The 23,837-nt window shown below is 43.8% G+C and overlaps 1 protein-coding gene across 1 annotated transcript in view; it reads right to left on the reverse strand.

Annotated features, from left to right (window-relative positions):
* ATP8B1 (ATPase phospholipid transporting 8B1) overlaps positions 1-23,837 on the reverse strand; it is a 113,164-nt gene that overhangs the window by 29,227 nt on the left and 60,100 nt on the right. The window contains exons 3-15 of the mRNA XM_055417434.2: positions 20,778-20,875; positions 18,571-18,684; positions 17,091-17,189; positions 16,915-16,976; positions 15,604-15,676; positions 15,419-15,489; positions 12,174-12,256; positions 11,652-11,810; positions 11,400-11,488; positions 8,790-8,980; positions 5,367-5,575; positions 4,129-4,172; positions 1,952-2,108 (exon numbers count right to left, since the gene is read on the reverse strand). Of these exons, the coding sequence (XP_055273409.1) occupies positions 1,952-2,108; positions 4,129-4,172; positions 5,367-5,575; positions 8,790-8,980; positions 11,400-11,488; positions 11,652-11,810; positions 12,174-12,256; positions 15,419-15,489; positions 15,604-15,676; positions 16,915-16,976; positions 17,091-17,189; positions 18,571-18,684; positions 20,778-20,875 (1,449 nt within the window). The remainder of the gene's footprint in view (positions 1-1,951; positions 2,109-4,128; positions 4,173-5,366; positions 5,576-8,789; positions 8,981-11,399; positions 11,489-11,651; positions 11,811-12,173; positions 12,257-15,418; positions 15,490-15,603; positions 15,677-16,914; positions 16,977-17,090; positions 17,190-18,570; positions 18,685-20,777; positions 20,876-23,837) is intronic.

Here is a 23,837-nt window from a genome sequence, read left to right on the forward strand (position 1 = left end):
ATGAAATCCCAGCGGAGAAAGAAGGCAATGGAGACCGTAGATGTATACATACTTGCTTAAGTTGCCAGGTTAGCTTTCAAAATAATACCACCACACACTCCAAAAAAAAAAGTAGAATAAATTTACAAATGAGCCAAAAACTAAGAGAATCCAGTTGCTTAAAAATATCATACTTGATTCTTATCATACGAGTAAAATGTGCTTAGCTAGACAAACAGGTTTTGATCTCTGCTTCGGTTATTCATGGCCTGATCTTAGCCTTTTCTAGCTCCCTGCTTTGGCCTGTTCATAGCCCCTTTCATGTATCTCCCCGACCTGGATTCTGCTGTTAGCTCAGCTGTATTGCACAATTAGATCCATCCTTGGAGAATGAGTGTCTTTGAAACTTGCTGCAAGATACACACAGAGCTTCTATACATTTAGTTTTCTATGCCTATTTCTCCTCTGAAGATTTCATCCTCTACATATGAAACCTCAGAATCAGAAAACAAGAAAGGACATTCGTTCATACGCTGGGTTGATTAAGGTGGAGAAAAAGTAAGTGATAGTCACTCAGTTGGATTTGACTCTTTGTGACCCCATAGACTGTAGCCTACCAGGCTCCTCTGTCCGTGGAATTCTCCAGGGAAGAATACTAGAGTGGGTTGCCATTCTCTTCACTAGGAGATCTTCCTGACTCAAGGGTCAAATCCTGATCTCCTGCATTACAGGCAGCTTTTTTACCATCTGAGCCACCAGGGAAGCCCAAAAGTGGAGAATGCACATAACGAAGGGGCACTTTTGGCTCTTTCCAGAATGCACGTATGTATCTATGTAATGTATCATTGTGTGAATAGGTGATAAGACACCTAGCTTTCATTGACACTGGACCATCTTGCTGTAACAAAGCTGGTACAAGCTGCCTTTAAGAATTCTGCAGAAATGGAAACAACATAAATGTCCATTGATGGATGAATGGATAAAGAAGATGTGGTGTGTGTATACACACGCACTGGAATACTACTCAGCCACAAAAGAGTATGAAATAATGCCACCTGCAGCAACATGGATGAACCCAGAGGTTATCATACTAAGTGAAGTAAGTCAGAAAGAGAAAGACAAATACCACATGGTATCACTTACATGTGGAATCTAAAATACAACACGAACTTATCTAGGAAGCAAGAACAGACTCAGAGAGAGAACAGACTTGTGGCTGCTGAGGGAGAGGGAGTGTAGGGGAGGGATGGATTGGGAGTTTGGGGTCATCAGGCACAAACTATTCTATAGGACAGATACACAACAAGGTCTGATTACACAGCACCGGGAACTATATCCAATGTCCTATGATAAACCATAATGGAAAACACTATGAAACATAAAAATGTCTATACCTGTGTAACTGAATCACTTTGCTATACAGCAGAAATTAACACAACTATAATTTTCTTTAAAAGTTAACAACAACAAAAAAAAGAATTTTGCTTTTCAAAATTCACTTAATTTTCGGAAGTCACTTAATTTGGAGGTATCTGGGTTCTGTGACGGACGTGACGACAGCTGGACTGCTGTCTGTTTGGTCCTTTCCTCCGGGTGCAGGGAGAAAGGAGTCGGTGACCCGGTCCAATTGCTTTGCCCGCTGGCCTTCTGGGTAAAGAGACCAATGACATTTACTAGGAAGAAGCAACCTTACATCCGAAAAGCCTTCTGCAGGATGTCTATGGCAAAGACCGACCTATAGGAAACAGAACCCAGGATCTAGAAGGCAAGTCTCCCTGGAGGAGGCCACATAAGCCAGGTACTTCTCTGGGGTATAAGATGAAGATGTATCAGTAACTGAAACCTAACTGAAACGGCTCTAGTTCACACAACTCTCATATGCATTCGAGTTCCGAGCACGAGTTCACTGTCAACTAAAAACAAAAATCCGAAAACTGGTCTCCGGTGTCCGAGATGCAACAGCCACACTCACCGTCGAGCCTGTCCGCCATGACCGTGTGGCACAGCGCCAGCAGGAAGAAGAACTGCTGCACCCCTGGCTCCTTCCCCGACCGGATCTGCTCAACGAGGTAATGGTCGTAAAACGCAAGCTTTCCATCGGCCAACGCATTCCAGCTGAAATCCACTGGCTGAAAGAAACGGAGAAGGAAAAACGGCCATTTAAAACAGAAGACTCGGGCGTCACAAATGACAGGAACTTTTCTCAGAAGCTGTGTCTTCATGCAGACATCACCTTAGGATTTTAATATGTTCTGAAGTGTCAAGAGGCTCATATCTGTTTCAACACAGCCTGGCGTGAGTTGAATTGTGTCCCCCTCAAAAAAGATATGTTGCAGTCCTAACCCCTGGTACCTGGGAATAGGACCGTCTTTGGAAATAAGGTCTTGGTAGATGTAGTCAACTGGAGAAGGCAATGGCAAGCCACTCCAGTACTCTTGCCTAGAAAATCCCATGGATGGAGGAGCCTGGTAGGCTGCAGTCCATGGGGTCGCTAAGGGTCGGACACGACTGAGCGACTTCACTTTCACTTTTCACTTTCACACATTGGAGAAGGAAATGGCAACCCACTCCAGTGTTCTTGCCTGGAGAATCCCAGGGAAGGAGGAACCTGGTGGGCTTCCGTCTATGGGGTCACACAGAGTCTGACACGACTGAAGTGACTTAGCAGCAGCAGCAGATGTAATCAAAAGGAAGTTTATACTGAGCTCAAGAAACTATACTCAATACTCTATAATAATCTAAATGGGAAAAGATTTTGAAAAAGAATAGATACATGTGTATATATATATATATATATAACTGAATTTATATATATATAAATAATTGAATATATAAATAACTGAATGACTTTGCTGTATATCTGAAACTAACACATTATTAATCAACTATACCCCAATGTAAAAAACAAAAAACAACAAAAAAGATGAGGTTAAATGGATTAGAGAGACCCTAATCTAGTGGGCTTCCCTGGTGGCTCAGAGGTTAACGCGTCTGCCTCCAATGCGGGAGACCTGGGTTCGATCCCTGGGTCGGGAAGATCCCCTGGAGAAGGAAATGGTAACCCACTCCAGTATTCTTGCCTGGAGAATCCCATGGATGGAGAAGCCTGGTAGGCTACAGTCCACGGGGTCGCAAAGAGTCGGACACGACTGAGCGACTGAACAAAACAGAACAGAATCTAGTGGCTCCATGGTGAAGAGTCCACCTGCAATGCCGGAAATGCAAGAAATGTGGGTTTGATCTCTGGGTCAGGAAGATCTCCTGGAGGAGGGCATGGCAACCCACTACAGTCTTCTTGCTTGGAGAATCGCATGGATAGAGGGGACTGGTGAGCTACAGTTCATAGGGTTGCAAAGGGTCAGATATGCCTGAGCGACTGAGCACACACACACAGCACACACGTACACAATCCAATGACTGGTATCTTTATAAAAGGAAGGAAATCTGGACACAGACACACAGTGAGAAGAAAGGCCATGTGATGACACAGGCAGACATCTGAGTAATGTGTCTGCCAGCCAAGTGCCCAGGACTGCAGGCAAGCACCAGAGCTTCAGTTCAGTTCAGTTCAGTCGCTCAGTCGTGTCCGACTCTCTGCGACCCCATGAATCACAGCACGCCAGGCCTCCCTGTCCATCACCAACTCCCGGAGTTCACTCAAACTCATGTCCACAGAGTCGGTGATGCCATCCAGCCATCTCATCCTCGGTCGTCCCCTTCTCCTCCCGCCCCCAACCTTTCCCAGCATCAGAGTCTTTTCCAGTGAGTCAACTCGTCGCATGAGGTGGCCAAAGTATTGCAGTTTCAGCTTTAGCATCAGTCCTTCCAATGAACACCCAGGATCGATCTCCCTTAGAATGGACTGGTTGGATCTCCTTGCAGTACAAGGGACTCTCAAGAGTCTTCTCCAGCACCACAGTTCAAAAGCATCGATTCTTCGGCGATCAGCTTTGGAAGAGACAATGACAGATTCTGCCCCAGAGATTCCAGAGGGAGTGTGCATCTGCTGACCCCTCCATTCAAACTTCTGGCCTCTAGAGCCATGCGGGATACTTGCCTATTGCTGTAAGGCACCTATTCTATGGGAGCTGGTTACAGCCCAGGAAAGTCATACACACCCCAAACGACTTCGTCAGTGAAAGGACTCACCTCTATTTTGCTATGACTATTCTGAGAAGCGTCTCGATGGTCTCCTGGGAACAAACAGGACAAAACAAATTGAATCAACGGTTCTCACAGCCCATCTTGGAGCCCATCAGCAGAGACCCTTCCTCAAGCCCTCAGCATCCCGCCTTCCTCACTGACATTCTGTGAATCTGCGGCTCACAGCAAACTGTTTCCTCCAAGAGGAAGTTTATAATGTTCTCATAGCTTTTAAAATAATTATATTGTTTCTAAATATTTAAATGTTAGGGGCATCCACTTTGAATGCAGCACTAGCCTTGTTATTTTTATAAGTATATAGCACATTTCAGAATATTAGAATGGAAATCAATTTTTTAAATATAATTGTGATGAAAAACAAAGTTTACCATCTCAACTATTTCGTTGTTTGTTTTCTGGCCGTGCCTCGAGGCTTGTGGATCTTAGTTCCCTGATAAGGGATCGAATCCAGGCCCCCAGCAGTGGAAGTACAGAGTCCTAATCACTGGACCACCAGGGAATTTCATCTCAACTATTTTTAAATGAACAGTTCAGTGGCACTAAGTACAATCACACTTCTGTGCAGTCTTCACCACCATCCATCTCGATGGCTCCTTCATCCGTGAAAGTGGAAATGCTGTTTTCATTAAACACTGATTCCTCATTCCCTTCTTCCCTTAAACCCTGGCAATCACCATTCTACTTTCTAGCTCTCTGAATTTGACTTCTCCAAGTACCTCAAAGAAACGGAATCATACAATATGTTTCCTTTTGTGTCTGGCTTATTTCACATAGCATAATATCCTCAAAGTTCATCCATGTCATAATGTGTCACATTCTCCTTCCTTTTCAAGACTATAATATTCCATTGTGTATATACATCACATTTTCCTTATCCATTCATCCACTGATGGACGCTTTAAGTTACTACTACACCTTCCCTATTATGAATAAAGCTACTGCGGACATGGATGTACAAACACCTGTTCAAGCCCCTGCTTTTGGATCTTTTGGGTGTGTAACCAGGAGCGAACTTGCTGGATCACATGGCAAGCTGACTTTTTGAGGAATATATGCCTAACTCTGACTCCTCACCTCCCCACATGGGTGGTCTCAACGCACCAGTGATGCTGCTTGAGAAACGTCACCAGAATACCCGCCAGCTTTGCACTGGGAGGGGACCGCTCCAGGGAGGCAGCCTCTAGCCGCACGCGTCCAGAGACGGAGTAACAGCCTCTGCTCACCGTAAATTTGCCCGTTGATGCAGCACTTCTTAAAGGTCATGACGTTCTGCGTGAGGGTCCCCGTCTTGTCCGAGAAGACGTAATGGATCTGCCCGAGCTGCTCATTCAGCGTGGTGGTTCTTGCCTTTGCGGGCGTGTCCTTCTCAGGATAGTACATCTGCAGGTCCCAGTTGATGAAGTAACTCTGGCCAAGACGAATCACCTCCACACTAGCAAGATAAAAGATTACTTTCGATCGAGCTCTCAGATACGGGCGGCAGGCCATGGATTTTGTCCTCACTTTGCGATAGGAGCAAGCTACTCATCTACAGGGAGACCAGCCCTGCAGTGACCCCTGTGTCCAGTCTCTGGGTTCTCCTGACCAAACACATCTTTCTCCAGCTTCAAGGTCAAAGTGTCCTCTCGAGGTGATTTCCTACAAACTCCTGAGCACATCCGGCCATGGAAGCCTCTGTTCAGAACACACAGCCCACGCGGGTGACATGGTAGCTAACACTGCAGGGGGTACCCCCGCCATGGGACAATTTCTACTCTCTTCTCTCAGTCCCCATTGCACCCAGGGATGATGGAAAGTTGTGTTCAACTCTGCCCTCAATTGGAGGCAAAAGGAGTGAGAGTCCACTAGGTATACCCCGCTGTGTGCTCTCAAGTAGCACAAAGGACTTTTGGCAGATAACCCACAAGTTGTAATCACACACTGTTAAAAAGTAAATTCTTTTTTAAAACATTTTTTAAATTGAAGTAGGTTAATTTACAGTGTTGTGCTAGTTTCTGGTAATATAGCAAAGTGATTCAGCAATATACATTTTTTGAGGAACATGTACACATATATATGTATTCTTTTTCAGATTCTTTTCCATTAGAGGTTATTACAAGATACGGAATATAGTTTCCTGTGCTAAACAGTACAGGAAACTTGTCATTTATCCATTTTGTGGGTGAAAGTGTTAGTCACTCAGTTGTGTCCGACTCTTTGGGACCCCATGGACTGAAGCCCACCAGCCTCCTCTAATTCTCCAGGCAAGAATACTGGAGTGGGTTGCCATTTCCGTCTCCAGGGGATATTCCCAACCCGGGGATCAAACCCTGGTCTCCTGAATTGCAGGCCGATTCTTTACCATCTGAGCCACCAGAGAAGCTCATTTTGTATACAGTCCTAAATTCTTATAAGATTATAGAATGTCCAAAACACAGTACTCTAAAAGGATCATTCCTACTTGAAACCTATAACTGATTAAATCTATCTCAGTTTTAAGGAAGGTGCTTACACATCCAGCCACTGTTCAGTGGGCAAAGGCTGTCTGTAAAGGATGGAACTAAACAGATGGAAAAATAACTCCCTTCTTCTCTGCCCCTTATATGCTTTGTGAGTGCCTAGTACTACAAACATCATCCTAGGTACGGGGATACCTCAATAAACAAAAGAGACAAAAATCCCTGCCCTCAAGTAAACATACACTATATTAGATGGTGAGAATCGTCTGTAGAAACTCAACGCACCATAAAGACAGGTAGAGACCGACAGGCAGAGGAAGTGATGTTTAAGACAGACAGGGCCAGGAATAGCCAGGGGTGTAAGGTGAACTTTGAGCAGAGATCTCAAGGAAATGAAATAGCAGCCATGTAGATATGGAGGGGAAAGGATATTCCAGGCAGAGGTCAGAGCAAGTGCAAAGGCCCTGGGGCAAGTGCGGATACCGCTGAGACGTTCAAGGAGGCTCAAGGTGAGGGAGGCTGGGGAGTGGGTGGAGATGCAGGAGGTCCTGACTGGGCATGCAGGGCAGCGCAGTGGGTCCCATGGGCCTTGTGGGCACAGTGTGACTGCGGCGGGTCTATTCTGAATGAGACAGAAAGCTACTGTGAGGCTAAAAGCAGAACAGAGATACTATCTGAAATCACCTGACTGACTTATGCTTCAAGAGGACCTCCGCTTCCAAGAGAAACAAACCAACAAAAAAATCATATTAATCACATGACATGACTTTAAAACCTAAAACTCCATATATGGTTTATGTATAATATACATGTGTGAAAGTGTCGGTCGCTCAGTCATGTCCAACTCTTTGTGGCCCCATGGACTGTAGCCCGCCAGGCTCCTCTGATCATGGAATTCTCCAGGCAACAATACTGGGGGCTTCCCTGGTGGCTCAGATGGTAAAGAATATGCCTGCAATGTGGGAGACCCAGGTTTGATCCCTGGGTTGGGAAGATCCCCTGGAGAAGGGAATGGCAACTCCAATATTCTTGTCTAGAGAATTCCATGGACAGAGGAACCTGGTGGGATACAGTCCACAGGGTCACAGAGTCAGACAGGACTGAGCAACTACACTTTTACATTCAAGAACACTGGAGTGGGTTGCCTTCCCCTTCTCCAGGGGATCTTCTCGACCCAGTGATCGAAACCAGGTCTCCTGCACTGCAGGCAGATTCTTCACCATCTGAGTCACCAGAGAAGCCCTAATACTTATGTACAAATAAGGACAAAATAGTCTGTATAATAGTTCCCCAATAAAGTTAAAAGTCATCTCAGTTTTTTTTAAAGTAACTGCAAACACATGGCTTCCCAGGGCTTTACTTCACATGAAAGAGCAATAGTAACTATAGCTAATAAAATTAAAACTAAAACAAATGCACGTGTAATAAAATTAAAATAAAACAAACGTTTCTAATTACAGGTGTGCATGTAGTCCTATATGCCTCTGGGCTATTACTTATTGGAACCAAGAGCAGACTCTGGCTGCTGGGTATATTTCAAGGCACAATTTCGCTCCCAGTGGTTTAAAGTTCAACTGACCAGAGACAGTGAAACTTGATATTAAAAAAGGAAAAAAGGAAAAAGTATCAGAAAACAAGGTGATGACCATCTGTCAGACATATGAACCTCTTCTATTACTCTTTTATCACAGTTGGGGTTGAGATGAGAAAGAGAATATTTTGAGAGGCGAAATGTGGAAGGCAGCGTTCAGGAAGCCCAGGGAGTTTTACAAGCTGGAGGTATACCAGGTAGTAATACAGAAGACACAGAAAAGAGGTTAGGCTGGCTCCTGAAGCAGAAACCAACTAAGTTATTCTATGACATTCTAAATCTTCATCCATCTCTTTCTGATGCTTGAGCTTGAGCTTTGGAACCCAGTCAGAAGGAATCCTGCCAAGAAAGTGACTGCAGGAGTGGAGTTTGACCTCTGAACTCCAGTAGCTTTATCTGTCAAGAGGTCAAGATACAAGATGCTGTGCCTAGCACAGAGCAGACATGCAATGTTAACTTCCTTTGCCTGGATCATCCTCAATTCTGAAGTAAAAGTCTTTTCTAATTTGTTCCTTACAACCTTTAATAGAAGTATTGCTAAAATTGAAGGTGCTGAATTGGCAAGGTGTACCAAGTTCTTCTCTTAAAGCAGAAGGCCGAAGAGAAGACAGTCTTACCTGACATAGAGAGAGATGGGCACCAGGGTATTGAGAACAATGATGTAGCCCCAGAAATTTAGGAATCCACGGTAGGAAGGCGTAGAGTCTTCTCCATCATAGAGGTACCAGGAAAAATTGCCAACTTGAGCTTCCCAGTAAGCATGGCCGATGGCAAGACCCGCAGACAGCAAGATGAGGACAACAAAGATCTGAAAGACACACGATGGCTCGGGTTAGCTCTACGGACACTCTCCCAACCCCAGGCACCGTATAGACGCTAATCCACCGCACTCAATACTGTACGTGCCCATGATAATTCAGTACGCTGTAAACGCAACACAAAAGATGCTGCTGCTGGAAAGACTGAAAGCAAGAGCAGAAGGGGACGGCAGAGGATGAAACGGTTAGATGGTATCAGTGACTCAATGGATGCTTTACATCCTGCCACCAGGGAATCCCCTTCAATGGATATGAATGTGAGCAAACTCTGGGAGACAGGGGGGGACAGAGTCCATGGAGTCGCAAAGAGTTGGACACAACTTAGCGGCTGAACGACAACAAACACACTTAAAATAGAAAAACTGCCACAACAACACCTTGAGGGGCCTCTCTGATGGTCCAGCGGTTACGACTCTCTGCTTCCACTGCAGGGGGCACAGGCTTGACCCCTGCTCAGGAAACTAAGCTCCCATATGCCCCATGTGGCAAGGCCAAAAGGTATATAAATAAACAGAATGCTTTGAAAGCCTATTTATTTCTGTGGTTAATTTATCCTACCTACCGTATACAAGGTTAGGTTTTATTCCTAAAATTATCTTTCAGAAGAGAAGGTGCTGTTTTATATTCAAATCCTTAAACATTCTCATAACATGGAACATTATCTCAATAACTTTTCCTTTCAGCAATAATATAATGTTTGGGGAAGATAACCTTACTTTAGCATGAACAATTTCAAAGAAAGCAAAATTGGGATACTTATAGCAAATGTTCAATGGAAATGATTAAAAAAAAAATAAGGCAAGGAAATTTTATGCAAATCTGGGTAATTATTCCTGAAGGTTTAACGATCACTTAACATTTAAGATCCTTTAAGAAGCGAGTATAAGTATTCTATTGTGAAAACTGAGTATATACCTAAGGAATGAATAAAAAAGTTAACAGCCCTAAGGCTATTTGGGTATTTAAGTTAACTGCAAACACTGGGTATCTGTGAGGAGGAAGAAAATTTCCAAGGCAAATTTAAATTTCTGGACACAGATTCCAAAAGTGCTGTATTTCAAAAGAACTTGGCACAGAGGAGAGATGACAAACTCCTTGTGAGGGCTCCAGCCATAAGCAAGACAGTGACATGGAAGATGCTCCAGAAAAGTTTAAATGAAGATTTCATGAAATGTGAGAGCAGGCAAAAAAGAATTTTTTCTTAAATTAACACATTACTATTATATGCTTTTGACCATACAAAGTATTGGAAGTATTATAAGTCCCTAAAATGTTTTGTGTTCAAATTAAACTGGATCAGATAAGATGCTGGAGTAGAGGGACAGGGACGTCACCTCTCTCGGGAACACATCAAAACTACTTGAAAAAAAACCCTTACTGGCAAGTTGGAGGACTGTCTAATATTTAGGGCCACTTTATGTGCAGAAGAGAGGACACAGCAGGTTTAAGACTGCCATCCTTAGAGGCCTGTTTACACAGTGGGCCATTGGCTGGCAACAGGAAACGGGTTTTGGAAGGGCTTCCTGGTTCCTTATTTCTTATTCTCTGATAAGAATGACTCATTGTGCCCAACTGTTTGTGTAAAACATTATGGTTTATACTGACTACCCAGATCCCTTTAGGGAGTCTGGAATTTTGGTACACACCAGGCAGACAGTGCCTACATGCCCAGACCCCAATAAAACCCAGGCAATGAGTCTCTCATGAACGTTCCTGGAGAGTCAACATTTCACATGGGCTGACACAGATTGTCGCTGGGAGGATTCAGTGAGTCTGTTGTGAGTGAACCCACTGAGAGAGGACTTTTGGAAGTTCATCCCTGGTTTTCTCTGCACTTTGCCCCATGAACCTTCTTCCTTTGCTATCTTGCTTTGTAATAAGCGATACTTATCATAGTAAGTCCTAACTATGAGAACAATTATAGACTGAATTCAAGTCTTCCTCATGAATCATCAGTACTGGGAGTGGTCTTGGAGATAGGTCTTTGACGCACCTTGCACCTAAACTTGCCTTATATTTGGACTTACACAGTATATTTTGGGGGATAAAGGTTTGCTTTTAAGAGAACTATCCCTATGGGAAATTAACAGCAGTAAAATCAATCCTACATTGACTTCAGGGGCATAGTCCTAGGAACTTATCTAAGACTCCCTAGTTTCCCAACTGATGACTCTATAGGGTAATCAACTCAGATATCAACTTAGGGTACCCTACAACTGGGATTCGCATCCCCAGAGAGAGTCTCCTATTAGAAATGTGGCATTTCTGAGAAAAGGTGAGGGAATCTCTTCTCCCCCACCTTGTGAATTTTTCTACTTGGCCCACAGAGGTAAAATTTCTTTGCATTAGAAAAACATACAAGAAAACTAGAACAAAAGATAGCAATCTACCAAAACAGAAAATAAATACCGTATAAACCATGTAGTTCATCAAGTAATCAATTTTAGTTCTTTTAAATCTGGTTTTCCCACTATTCTTCATTATTTTAGAGTCAGCACCTAGAAATGGAAAATTCAATCTGATCAACAATTGGGAAAATCAATTCACTAGCATGTCAATAAAATAACTCTCTTGGGTTTCAATAGAGAAAGGATAATCAATTTCCTCATTTTCATCTTTAATGAGCCTACAGATCAATTTCCCAAGAGACTTCAACAGTACCTGCAAAAATGACCAATCCATGGCAGAAATCGGTGTTCCTAATGACACAACCACGTAATAAAATTTTATCAGCATCCAAAGGAAAACTTGTGTTTTTCCAAAATAGTGTTCCTGTAAACTTGTCCAGTCGGTTATTCGGTTCCTCACATTCAATAAAACCTTTTAGAAGAGATATGATTCACATAAGTACTCACATATGAAAGATTTTCTGGTTTTAATTAATATACAGACTGAACCAAGCAACGAAAATTTAATACAAAGTCAGACATGTTAGGGCTTTCCTGGTAGAGAAGCTCCTGGTTAGGGCTTAGTGGTAAAGAAGCTCCCTGCCAGTGTAGGAGATGCAGGCTTGACCCTGGGTCGGGAAAATCCCCTGGAGAAGGAAACGGCAACCCATGCCCGTATTGTTGCCTAGAGAATTGCATGGACAGGGGAGCCTGGTGGGCTACAATCCACGGGGTTGCAGAGGGCTGGACACAGCTTACTGACTAAACAACAACAAAAAGGCGTATTGGCACAAACCATCAAATGTTGCCAATGAATTTTCTTCTTGGAGATATTGGTGTGTGACTTCAAGTGCCATTTTGAACTTTAAGTTGGTTTCTCTAAAGGGAAAGGAAAAAAGAATTACATGAGCAAATTTCAGAGTTGGAAAAGGAATACAAAGAAGACTGTACGAAGTAACATTAGGTATACTAGGAAGTGAAAGCTAAATAATCAGCCTTTTCTGTTTTCAAACTCTCTGTTCTCCTTGGAACTTCAGCTTTGGATGAAGTTATCCCCTGAACCAGAGAAAAACTCCTAACCCAGGAAACGTTGGCCTCCTTTTACTGTTCGTTACTATGAGGCAACCTGGGTAGGCCCGAGGCACCCAGAAGCTTCCTGTCTCTCTCCTTACTAACTTAATTCTTACCACCAGCCAGGACTACCAAACTGCTATTTAAAACTTTCTAACATTTAATCACACTAATATGCCAGCAAATTTGGAAAACTCAGCAGTGGCCACAGGACTGGAAAAGGTCAGTCTTCATTCCAATCCCAAAGAAAATCAATGCCAAAGAATGCTCAAACTACCGCACAATTGCACTCATCTCACACGCTAGTAAAGTCATGCTCAAAATTCTCCAAGCCAGGCTTCAGCAATATGTGAACCGTGAACTCCCAGATGTTCAAGCAGGTTTTAGAAAAGGCAGAGGCACCAGAGATCAAATTGCCAACATCCGCTGGATCATGGAGAAAGCAAGAGAGTTCCAGAAAAACATCTATTTCTGCTTCATTGACTATGCCAAAGCCTTTGACTGTGTCGATCACAATAAACTGTGGAACATTCTGAAAGAGATGGGAATCCCAGACCACCTGACCTGCCTCTTGAGAAACCTGTATGCAGGTCAGGAAGCCACAGTTAGAACTGGACATGGAACAACAGACTGGTTCCAAATAGGAAAAGGAATACGTCAAGGTTGTATATTGTCACCTTGCTTATTTAACTTATATGCAGAGTACATCATGAGGAACGCTGGGCTGGAAGAAGCACAAGCTGGAATCAAGATTGCCAGGAGAAATATCAATAACCTCAGATATGCAGATGACACCACCCTTCTGGCAGAAAGTGAAGAGGAACTAAAAAGCCTCTTGATGAAAGTGAAAGAGGAGAGTGAAAAGGTTGGCATGAAGCTCAACATTCAGAACACAAAGATCATGGCATCACTTCATGGGAAATTGATGGGGAAACAGTGGAAACAGTGTCAGACTTTTTTTGGACTCCAAAATCACTGCAGATGCTGATTGCAGCCATGAAATTAAAAGATGCTTACTCCTTGGAAGGAAAGTTATGACCAGCCTAGATAGAATATTAAAAAGCAGAGACATTACTTTGCCAACAAAGGTCCATCTAGTCAAGGCTATGGCTTTTCCCATGGTCATGTATGGATGTGAGACTTGGACTGTGAAGAAGACCAATCGCCGAAGAATTGATGCTTTTGAACTGTGGTGCTGGAGAGGACTCTTCAGAGTCCCTTGGACTGCAAGGAGATCCAACCAGCCCATTTTAAAGGAGATCGATCCTGGGTGTTCATTGGAAGGACTGATGCTAAAGCTGAAACTCCAATACTTTGGCCACCTCATGCAAAGAGTTGACTCACTGCAAAAGTCTCTGATGCTGGGAAGGATTGGGGGCGGGAGGAGAAGGGGAAGACAGAGGATGAGATGGCTGGATGGCATCACCGACTCGATGGACATGAGTTTGAGTGAACTCTGGGAGTTGGTGATGGACAGGAAGCCTGGCGTGCTGTGATTCATGGGGTCGCGGAGAGTAGGACACGACTGAGCGACTGAATTGAACTGAAGATTTAATTCTAGGATACATATTTGTTACAGAAAGGGTCAAGACTCTATCAACTTAATATTGCCCAGAGTGAATAACCAGATCCTTTGAAAGCTGGATTCTATCTAAGGAAGGCAGTGGTCACCTTACCCCCAGCACTGAGCATGTTCCCCCCCACACACACAGTGGAAGGCAAAACACGGGCAAGAGGACCCCCAGGGCCAGGCTGGGCACATGCACTCTGGGGAACAAGCCACGCTTCCTGCGGTGAGTCACTTATTTCAAGCCCCACGAAGACCGACTAAGGATTCCCATCTACTAAGAAGTGGACCAGCAGTTCTCAACTTTCCATTCTTTTTTGCTCCGACAGGGCACGCTAGGAGTTTCTATCTTTTAAAAACTTCAGGATCTCTCACTTGTGGGAATAAGAGCTGTTTTACAGTTTAGGTTGAACGATCAACCGACTAACTTATAGATCAAAGAAAGATCTCGCTTTTACTCGGATGATCTCAGTCTCCATAGAAGCTTACGCTCATCGTGGGTGTGAGAAAGGGGCTGACGCCAAGATAGGAACACAGGCAGCGGCCTGGGAGTGTGCAGAGGGGAGCAGCGCCCCAACTCTGCCACGCACTGTGTGATCTTGGGCGGTCTACCTCACCTCCAGGGCCTCAGTTTCCTCACGGATTACATCAAGGTGATAACACACATCTCATAGGGTTGCTGAAAAGATTAAATGAGGAACTTCCCTGGTGGTCCAGTGGCTGAGACTCCACGTCTTTAATGCAGGCAGCCTGGGTTTGGTCCCTGGTTGGGGAACTGGATCTTACATGCTGCAACTAAGACCCAGTGCAGCCCAATAATAATAAATAATACTGATTTTTTTTAATAAAAAAAAAAAGATTAAATGACCTACCATGTAAAGCTAATGCAACCTAGTAAGTATTCCATAAATGTACTGAAAACTGGTCAAAATGGTAAAAAAAAAATCCTTTCAAGTGGTAGCATAGTAACAAAAACCAAGGGAGGAGACTGTCTACTGGCAAAGACTTTAAAAATCTATTTTTTTCCCCCGAAATAGTTACTAGCAGCCATTTGTCAGTCTGACAGTGCTCAGCAGCTGGTAAAGGGCTCAGGCATGCATTCTGTAATCAGAGCTTTACTTTCCCTGAAAGATAGGTGTGCAAATACAGAATAAGGCAAAGAAGTTGGTCTACTAGGGAGGCGGACCACTGCCGTCTTCTTGCTTGTCCTACCAGATACTCACTAGGGAAAAAGGCAAAGACAACGAGAGGCTGGTCTCCGACAAGGAGAGGTTGCTGGCCATCCAGCAGGCAGAGGTAAGGCTGGACCTCAGGGCTTCCTGTCCCAGCGCACCAGCTTCACGTCACAAGGGTCAGCCTTGCACAGCTGAGCTCCCCAACCCACCCGCCTAAGACCCGCTCACCCATCCAGTTCGGCCGTCTCCACGTAGCAGAGGCTGTTGGGCTCGGAGCTCGACAGCAGCAGGATGTCGGCCTGTTTGACGCAAAACACACGAGTAACACAGAGACCCCCACACCTGAGGCAGAACCGAATGCCAGGTCAGATGGAAGGGTAAGGGATGAGACGGCAGAGCTTGAGCCCACTTACTGGGATGAAGTCATTTTTTTTCAGGCGAATGACATCTCCGACTTGAATGTCTTTCCACTTGGCAACTTTGAACCTGAATGTAGAAAAGAATGATAGTTCAGTGACACTCTTCAAGTTACTGGCAGGGGATGTGGATTAAGTTGTCTGGGAGCCAAAAATTCTGGGAAAACATGTATATATCCCAGGGGAAGGTCAGCGGAAGGTCGGGCTGATGATTAAGAGGTCATGAGGATCGTTTTCTCCTCTGCAGGAGGAAACAAAGGCGGCACTAACTTTGGTGAGTTCCTTTCCATTCTGCGTTGCATGACTGGGGATCAGTGGGGGCTCCCTAAACGTGCAGGAAGGAGACACGTGCCACCCTGTGCTTTTGCTCATGTCCTGTGCTCCCAGCCCTTCTGCTTCCTTCCCCTCAGTTATCCATCGCCTGCTGATCCCAGGAGAGGGAAGCGTTATGGATCCCACACAGCCATCTGGAATGTCATGATATTTTGGGTTTTGTACATATCTGGCTGCATTGGGGCTTAGTTGCAGCACTCGGGATCTTTGATTTTTCTTGCAGCATGCAGGATCTTTAGTTGTGGCATGCAGACTCTTAGTTGCGGCATCTGGGATCTGTTTCCCCAGCCAGGGTTCGAACCTGGGTCCCCTGCATTAGGAGCCCAGAGTCTTAGCCACAGGAATACCAGGGAAGTCCCCACTTGTCCCCTCTCTAGTGTTTAAACTTATCTTTTTAATGAGTGTATCACTGTCCTAATAAATCTCATAAGGATATTGATAAAATAAAAAGATTGCTTCCTTTGGTATTAAATTCTCCCGGAAACACCCATTTGACTGTCTAACAAATGAACATTAAAAAAAATTTTAAATATAGTATGGGCAGACCTCAGAGGTAACTGCAGATGATGAGATTTCAACACAACTAATTCTAATAAAACTCAGCTCATAACAAGAAAAATTAAAAAAAAAAAAATGCTCTGAAAGCCCTGCGAAAGGAGAGACCACTGTAGCTGAGGATTCATGAAGGGTTTCAGGACATTTGGGCAAATCACTGGGGGAGAGCAGAGATGGAATAACACACTCCAGGCTGAAGGAAACCCAGGAGAACTGAGGACACTGACCCCAGTAGGCAACTGCCTGGACGCCAACCTGGGCATAGCCTTGTCTTGGGAAGTGGAGAGAGGCCTTTACAAGGAAGAGGTTCATGCGCCATTAGACTTCCAAGTTCAACTAGTTATCTCTAAGGTTGCTTCTAGATGTGTTTGTATATTACATCCTTGGATGAAAAGTCACATGTTCAGAAAGGCACGGTACCTGCCATCCTTAATGACTTCACACGTCCTATTGTTGATTTCCTTGTCCATTTTATGGCGCGCCTTGAGAGGAAGGATAGGGAAAGGTTATTTTAATCATCTCAAAATGGCGAGTATGAATGGCACTAGAAAATATGCTTGTGGGGGTGAGGAGGCGGTTGCATGAGAAATCCTTACCACGTCATCCACAAGGTCTTTGATGGCCGTGATGCCCAGCACCACAAGCAAGGGCACCAGCGTGGTGTACCATGCCAGGGTCGAGATTTGAGGGATTGCCTGAAAGAGATTAAAAAATGGCAGACATGTGTGCCCAGGAAGACACAGCAGAGCTACAGGCAACCACTAATGTTAAGTCTAATCTCCACCATCATCCAGCTGGCATCCTGCACAGCAGGCATGGAAAGATCCAGCTAATCCTTCTCCTGCCTCTCTCTCTAGCTTCTGGCTTCCTGGAACAGAGCCTAGAGACAGAGACAGACGTTACAGAAAAACCCATGAGCTTTTCGGCCAACCTAATACTTAATCTCGCAGACTACAAGAATTACGTGGAGAAACAGTGCAAGCAAAGGGCTAAAGCTGTTAACAGAATCCTCACCTGGATCTCTGTGCCTTCAGGAAAGATAATCAAGGTGTGGGGAGATGGGGGGAAGAAGTTCATTTCCCACGTTCCTATGACTATAATCAGGTAGAACGCCCCTTTTCCTTCCAGAAGGAAGGAAGGGAAAGTGGCCCCCTTGTCATGCAGCATAACTGTAAACTTGGCAGTGTTTCTTGCTGCACGAGCCTGTCTCTAAGGCCCCGCTCGATAAGACCACCCCTTATAATCAAGTCAGCAGGTCTCAAATTCCACTAAACCTGTTGAGGGTCTAGTTCTCCCTCCTGAGTCTTCCCTCTACCCACGCATCCGCCATCTCCACTCAGACACACAGGTTACACTTTCACAAAACTACCCTGGGCGAATCCCAGCAGGTGAGACTATTTTCCAAATCAAACACTTGACATAAAGAATCTGATGAAACCAAGTGGAGATGCCATCCTTTGTAACCAGCACATCAAGTGCTAAAGGTGGAAACTCTGAGTGGCAACTAGAGGGTATATAGTTTCTTTGATCGTAAAACAGTTCCTAGACAGATAAAAGTAATGCTCTCCAGATTAAGTGGACTTCTTGCCCCAAGTAGGGGGAAAACCTTTCCAGTGTAAGACCAGGTCAGAAAAATAATTATGAGAATTGTAACCAAAATTCTAATAAAAATCTTTTGGCAACTAAATAAAAATAAAAGCCAAGCATAAAAAATAGATTTAATTTTAAGGTACAACTGTTTCATAAAGTGAACATTTGAACTTGACTCACTTCAGGAAAACCAGTTTTAACAATGACATCAGTATGTTTTAACTCTGACATCAGTATGAAACTGAACTTTTTAAAATACAGAATTAAAATAACATTCGCCTTTGCTCAGGTTCAGTGTTCATGTAACACTGTTCATGAACTGATTCTGGGTATTAATCACATTCTCTTACATCTAGAACCCAGATGACCATATGGAAAACTTTCAAGATTGTTTGTATTTTATATACAATTTAAACATTAACAACCTGAATGTTACTGAGTCATCATAACTCAAAACAGATTTAAGATATCAGAGGGTATTATTACCTGTAAGATGAGAAGGACCAGGAAATAGAAATTGGCTGCTCTCTTAAACTGCTCAAACAAATTCATCGGTAGAAAGGTCAACGCATTGTACTTGTATGTTTTAATTGCATTATTCTGTTGGAAAAAATGAGAAACTCATTCTCAACGGTCCCACACTTAGCACAATACACAATGTATGAAGTGAAAGTGAAAGTCTGACTCTTTGTGACCCCGCGGACTATACAGTCCATGGGATTCTCCAGGCCAGAATACTGGAGTGGGTTGCCACACTCTCCTCCAGGGGATCTTCCCAACCCAGGGACTGAATCCAGGCCTCCTACATTGCAGGCAGATTCTTTACCAGCTGAGCCACCAGGGAAGCCCAAGAATACTGGAGTGGGTAGCCTATCCCTTCTCCAGGGGATCTTTCTGACCCAGGAATCTAATCCGGGGTCTCCTGCACTGCAGGCAGATTCTTTACCAGCTGAACTACCCGGGAAGCCCAGACACAAAAATCAGCCCTGTGGCCTACAGGCACACAAGGCTATAATTTGTTTGAAAGATACTGAGATTTTCTTTAAGTTTTTACTTCTAACCGGGCCTTGAAATGACGCCTTGGAGGCTTATGTCAGAGAGAGTCACAAGACACAGAGATTTCACCTCAAAGGTCTCTTTGGCAACTCTCACTGTGACCAAACAGATCCTGCTGTTGGGTTCCTTGATCTCTTAGAGCCTCTTAGAAAACAGGGCAAAGATGAGGAGACAATGAGAGATGTCAGCATGGGTGGGAAAGGAACATTCTTATGAGAGCAACGGAGGGTGTGTAAGAGTGAAAGACACAGGTGTGGGCTGATGTGTGCCCCCCAAAGACACACTCAAGTTCTGGCCCTGTGACCTGCGATGGTCATCTTACTGGGTTGGCCAAAAAGTTAGTTCGGGTTTTCCATCAGATGGGACAGAAAAACCCAAACGAACTTTTTGGCCAACCAAATATTAGCAATATGGTCTTTGCTGAGGTGATCAAGTTGCAGTGAGGTCACGCTGGATTAAGGCCTAATCCAGAGGTTAGGCCTGCTGACCTTTGTAGAGGAAGATGGCACAGACAGAGAAGCGTACAGGGAGACAGAGGCTGGAGTGGTGTGAAGCTAAGGACTGCCAAGGGCTGTGAGCCAGAAACCAAGAAGTCTGCAGTAGTCTCTCCCGCGGATCCCCCGGAAGGAATCAGCCCACTAACACCTTGATTTTAGACTTCGGGCCTTTTCAAATTGTAAGAGAATAAATTTCTGTTGTCTTATGGCACCCAGTTAGTGGTATTCTGTGGAGCAGTCCCAGGAATCTAACAGACAACATTTCAGCCCAGACTTAGCTCATGTTCTATATTTCAATGGTAATAAGCATTTGGGGGGCGAAAATATCTTCAAAGTCTCTGAATCCATCACAGGCCAAGGATGGAGAGATAAGTTACCAAGATTCCTTTCAAATTCTTATTACTGTCAAAAAGCGAGGCATCTGTGACATTACTGTTTGCTCTTTTATACAATTTTTTAAAAAGAGCTTTGTATATTCAGAGGGAAAATTTCAATCAACTTTGTTTTGTTTCACACTGCCCCATACACCCTTAAGGTAGTTCATTATCATGCAATGAGAAAAAAGGACATTCTAGGAAATCTAAAATAAGACACAAATGGACTTATCTGTGAACTAGAAACAGACTCACAGACTAGAGAACAGATTTGTGACTGCCAAGGAGAATGGACTGGGAGTCTGGAGCTAGCAGATAAAAACTGTTATATATAGGATGGATAAACAATGAAGTCTTATTCAATGTCCTGGGATAAACCAGGATGGAAAATAACTTTTTAAAGAAATATATATAAACTGAATCACTTTGCTGTACAGCAGACAACGATACAACACTGTAAATCAACTATGCTGCTAAGCTGCTAAGTCGCTTCAGTCATGTCCGACTCTGTGCGACCCCATAGACAGCAGCCCACCAGGCTCCCCCGTCCCTGGGATTCTCCAGGCAAGAACACTGGAGTGGGTTGCCATCAATCAACTATACTTCGATTTAAAAAATGACATTCTAGAGAACTAACAATGACTGTCAATGGCCCCAGGCCAGGGGTTACCTGGAAGGCAGGTGTCACATAAAGCAAGTAAGCATCATGGCTATTGGGGAAAAAAACCTGACTTTTAATAAAGCTAACTAATTAAAATCAACTTACCGCATATTTGCTCTCCTTAATGCAAAAGAATACTGTGTTCATAAACTGAGGTTGTTCGTGGAAGCGTCGATCATTGGCTTTGACTTGCCACGTACAGTCTTTAAAAAAGAAAGAGAAAATTAGCCTGTTGCTATGGGTTGAATTATGTCTTTCCTAGAGTCACACATTAAAGCTCTAACCCCATTCCGTACCTCAGAGTATGACCTTATTTGGAAACAAGAGTCACTCCGATGCAAGTTAAAGTGGGGTCATTAGAGAGGACCCTAATCCAACATGACTGTTGTCCTTATAATAAAAGGAAAACAGGCCACAGAGATACCCATGGAGGGAAGACAGTCCAGCCAAGGAGAAAGGCCTGGAACATACCCTTCCCTCTCAGCCCTAAGAAGGAATCAACACCCCACCACACACCGATCCCAGACTTCCAGCCCTCCAGGACTGTGACATAACACTTCTGCGTTCAAGTCACCCAGTTTGCGGTAATTTGTTAGGGCAGCCTCAGCAAACCAATGACCATGTTATAAACTGACCACTGTTCATAGAACATTTGATTCTAAAAGAGAAATCCTCATGTAAACATGGCCTGAACAAGAACCCCAGAGCCCCCACAAGGTCACAGCTAAATTAAGTTAAATTATTTCTTCACACTCATTGACTTGGTTTATAAAATGTGCGTGTGTGTGCCGTCGCTTCAGTCATGTCCGACCCTGCGACCCCATGGACTGTGCCCGCCACCCTCCTCTGTCCGTGGGATTCTCCAGGCAGGAAGACTGGAGTGGGCTGCCACGCCCTCCTCATTCTATTTTATGGTAATCTGCAAATTGTTAGCGGTTTCATTTGGCTCTCAGATGACTCGTGACATATCCCTGGTCCCCAGTGTTCTGGAACACCTCTGAGAACTGCTGTTTGAACTTTCAGGAAGGTTGAAAAGAAAAATAATTAAGATTCCTTAAAAAGGGAGAAATGGCCAATGAGAAGGGATAGAAACCAAAGTCAGAAACGCTCACGTGGAAAGAATAAGCCTCCCTCTTGATGCCCTGCATTCTTTGCCCCCCTTGTGGCTCCTTCAATTTGCTTCATAATTGAGTCCTCCAGCCAAGAGTTCCTCTGTCTCCACACGACGCCCTCGCCTCCAGCCCAGTTCGATTGGGATGCTTCAGATTGAAGGTGATATCTGACCTCAAGTAGGGCAGTGGAGGTCTATCACAAAAGACCTTGGTCTCTTATTTTACACTGTGAATAACACCTTGGAGAGCTGGAGAAAGTAACTGGTGACTTCGTCTGCTGCACCCTGAGCTCAACTACGGCAGCATCTGTAGTTAATTTCAGAAATCGGATTGCTGTCAAGTAATCAAAATAACTATTTCTAACAGGGTTCCTCATTTGGCCTAATTCAGACAAATTTGTCCTAATTTCAGTCAGCAAAGAAACAGATTCCTTTTCCTGATACTTCCCTGAGTTTCATGCTAATTGCTTGAGGAGTAGTTCAATGAGAGACCATAAAGTGAAGATGGTTTCTGTGGTCAAATACATTTGTGAAACACAGTATCCTACATCCTCCTCTTGGACATTCAATGGACCCACTGGTATATTAAAGTCTCTGAGAAGTCCTATAGTAAAGAATTTATTTAATTTTATTTAACTCAATCTTTTCAAAATTAATGTGACCAGAGGCACATTTTCAAAAAATATCACAGAACACCTAATAATATCGTTTGAGAAGTGTTGTGTTAAGCACATGCCTTTAAGAAAGGTGGCAAAATAGCACTTGGAAATATTTACGTTTTGGATCAAACATTTACTAAGTACCCAGTTAAAACGGAGAACCTTACTGGACACTTGGACCCCAAGGCTAATTTATAGAAAAAGAAGAAATCGTGTACCATTTTCTAGAATGGAAATATTGACCAAGAAAAGAGAAGCAATATACTAACCAACAAAAATTCACCCTCACCTGATGACCCTTTGGTTAAAAGCAAGAAGGAAATTAATTCACAAGGGTTGTGCCTAATAAAACCATCAATGCATTTACCATCAGCCACCAGCTCAAAATCACCTGGAAAACATGTATTTAATATATGTAAGTATGGCCACATGATGCTGGGTGTTCTCATGGTCACCAAGTCCTTTGATCATCACCATTTGGTAGAGAAAGTCAGTTCTACCTGATCCCTCATTCTGAACTCTTGATTATGGACAACTCTGCAACCAAAAAGCTATATTGGCACAGGCTCCAGTGAACCAGCAGACTTAAATGATCGAAAGTTTAGCATCAAAAAACAAAGAAACAAAAAACAACCCAAGAGGGAAATGGGTAAAGGACAAATAGACCATTCTTACAGAGAGAAATTCAATGGCTCTTAAAAATATGAAAAGATACCCAAGTTCATCAAAAAACAAGGACAAGTCTTCAGTGAGGTACCCATTTTCATCCCACAGAGGCAAAATAAACAGGCCCTCTTAGGTGGTCTCTGCAGAGAACAAGTTGGCCACATCTATCAAACTGCAACACAGGCCTGTTCACTGAGTGTGTGTACACTCTTGGATAAAGAAATAACATATCTCAGGGCTATTCAGTGCAGCCCTGTTTATCAGGGAGATTAGAAACAGCCTAAATACCACTATGAGCAGCTGGTTAAATAGCCACACGATGAAAGTCCATGTGGTCCACAAACAGGAACGAGGTAGCTTTATATGTACATCATGACGGGGAGATCGTCAAATCACCCTGACCGCGCAGGCATGTAACACACAGAATGAGCGCACAGTAGGGATGCAGGCGTGCACACATACTTGCACAGGCGTGACTATGTGTATATGTGTCTATGGCTGCGCAAGGTCTCGTGTTTATAAGTATTCTTTGCAAACAGTGGTGTGTGTATATCCCCAGAAGGACACAGGAGAAACGGGCAACAGCAGACACAGAGAAGGCAGGGTAGGAGAGCTCATTTCTATTCTGTGCCCTTTGATCAATACCGTGTGCAATGGCGCAACCCTTTGAGCAATACTATTACCTTTGGGGGAAAAAAATCATTTGTAATTCAATTCTTTCCCTTTATA

The sequence above is a fragment of the Moschus berezovskii genome, chromosome 28 (assembly GCF_049115385.1).
Source record: "Moschus berezovskii isolate FMDL1 chromosome 28, NW_MosBer_1.0, whole genome shotgun sequence".
In the NCBI taxonomy this organism is placed as follows: Eukaryota; Metazoa; Chordata; class Mammalia; order Artiodactyla; family Moschidae; genus Moschus; species Moschus berezovskii.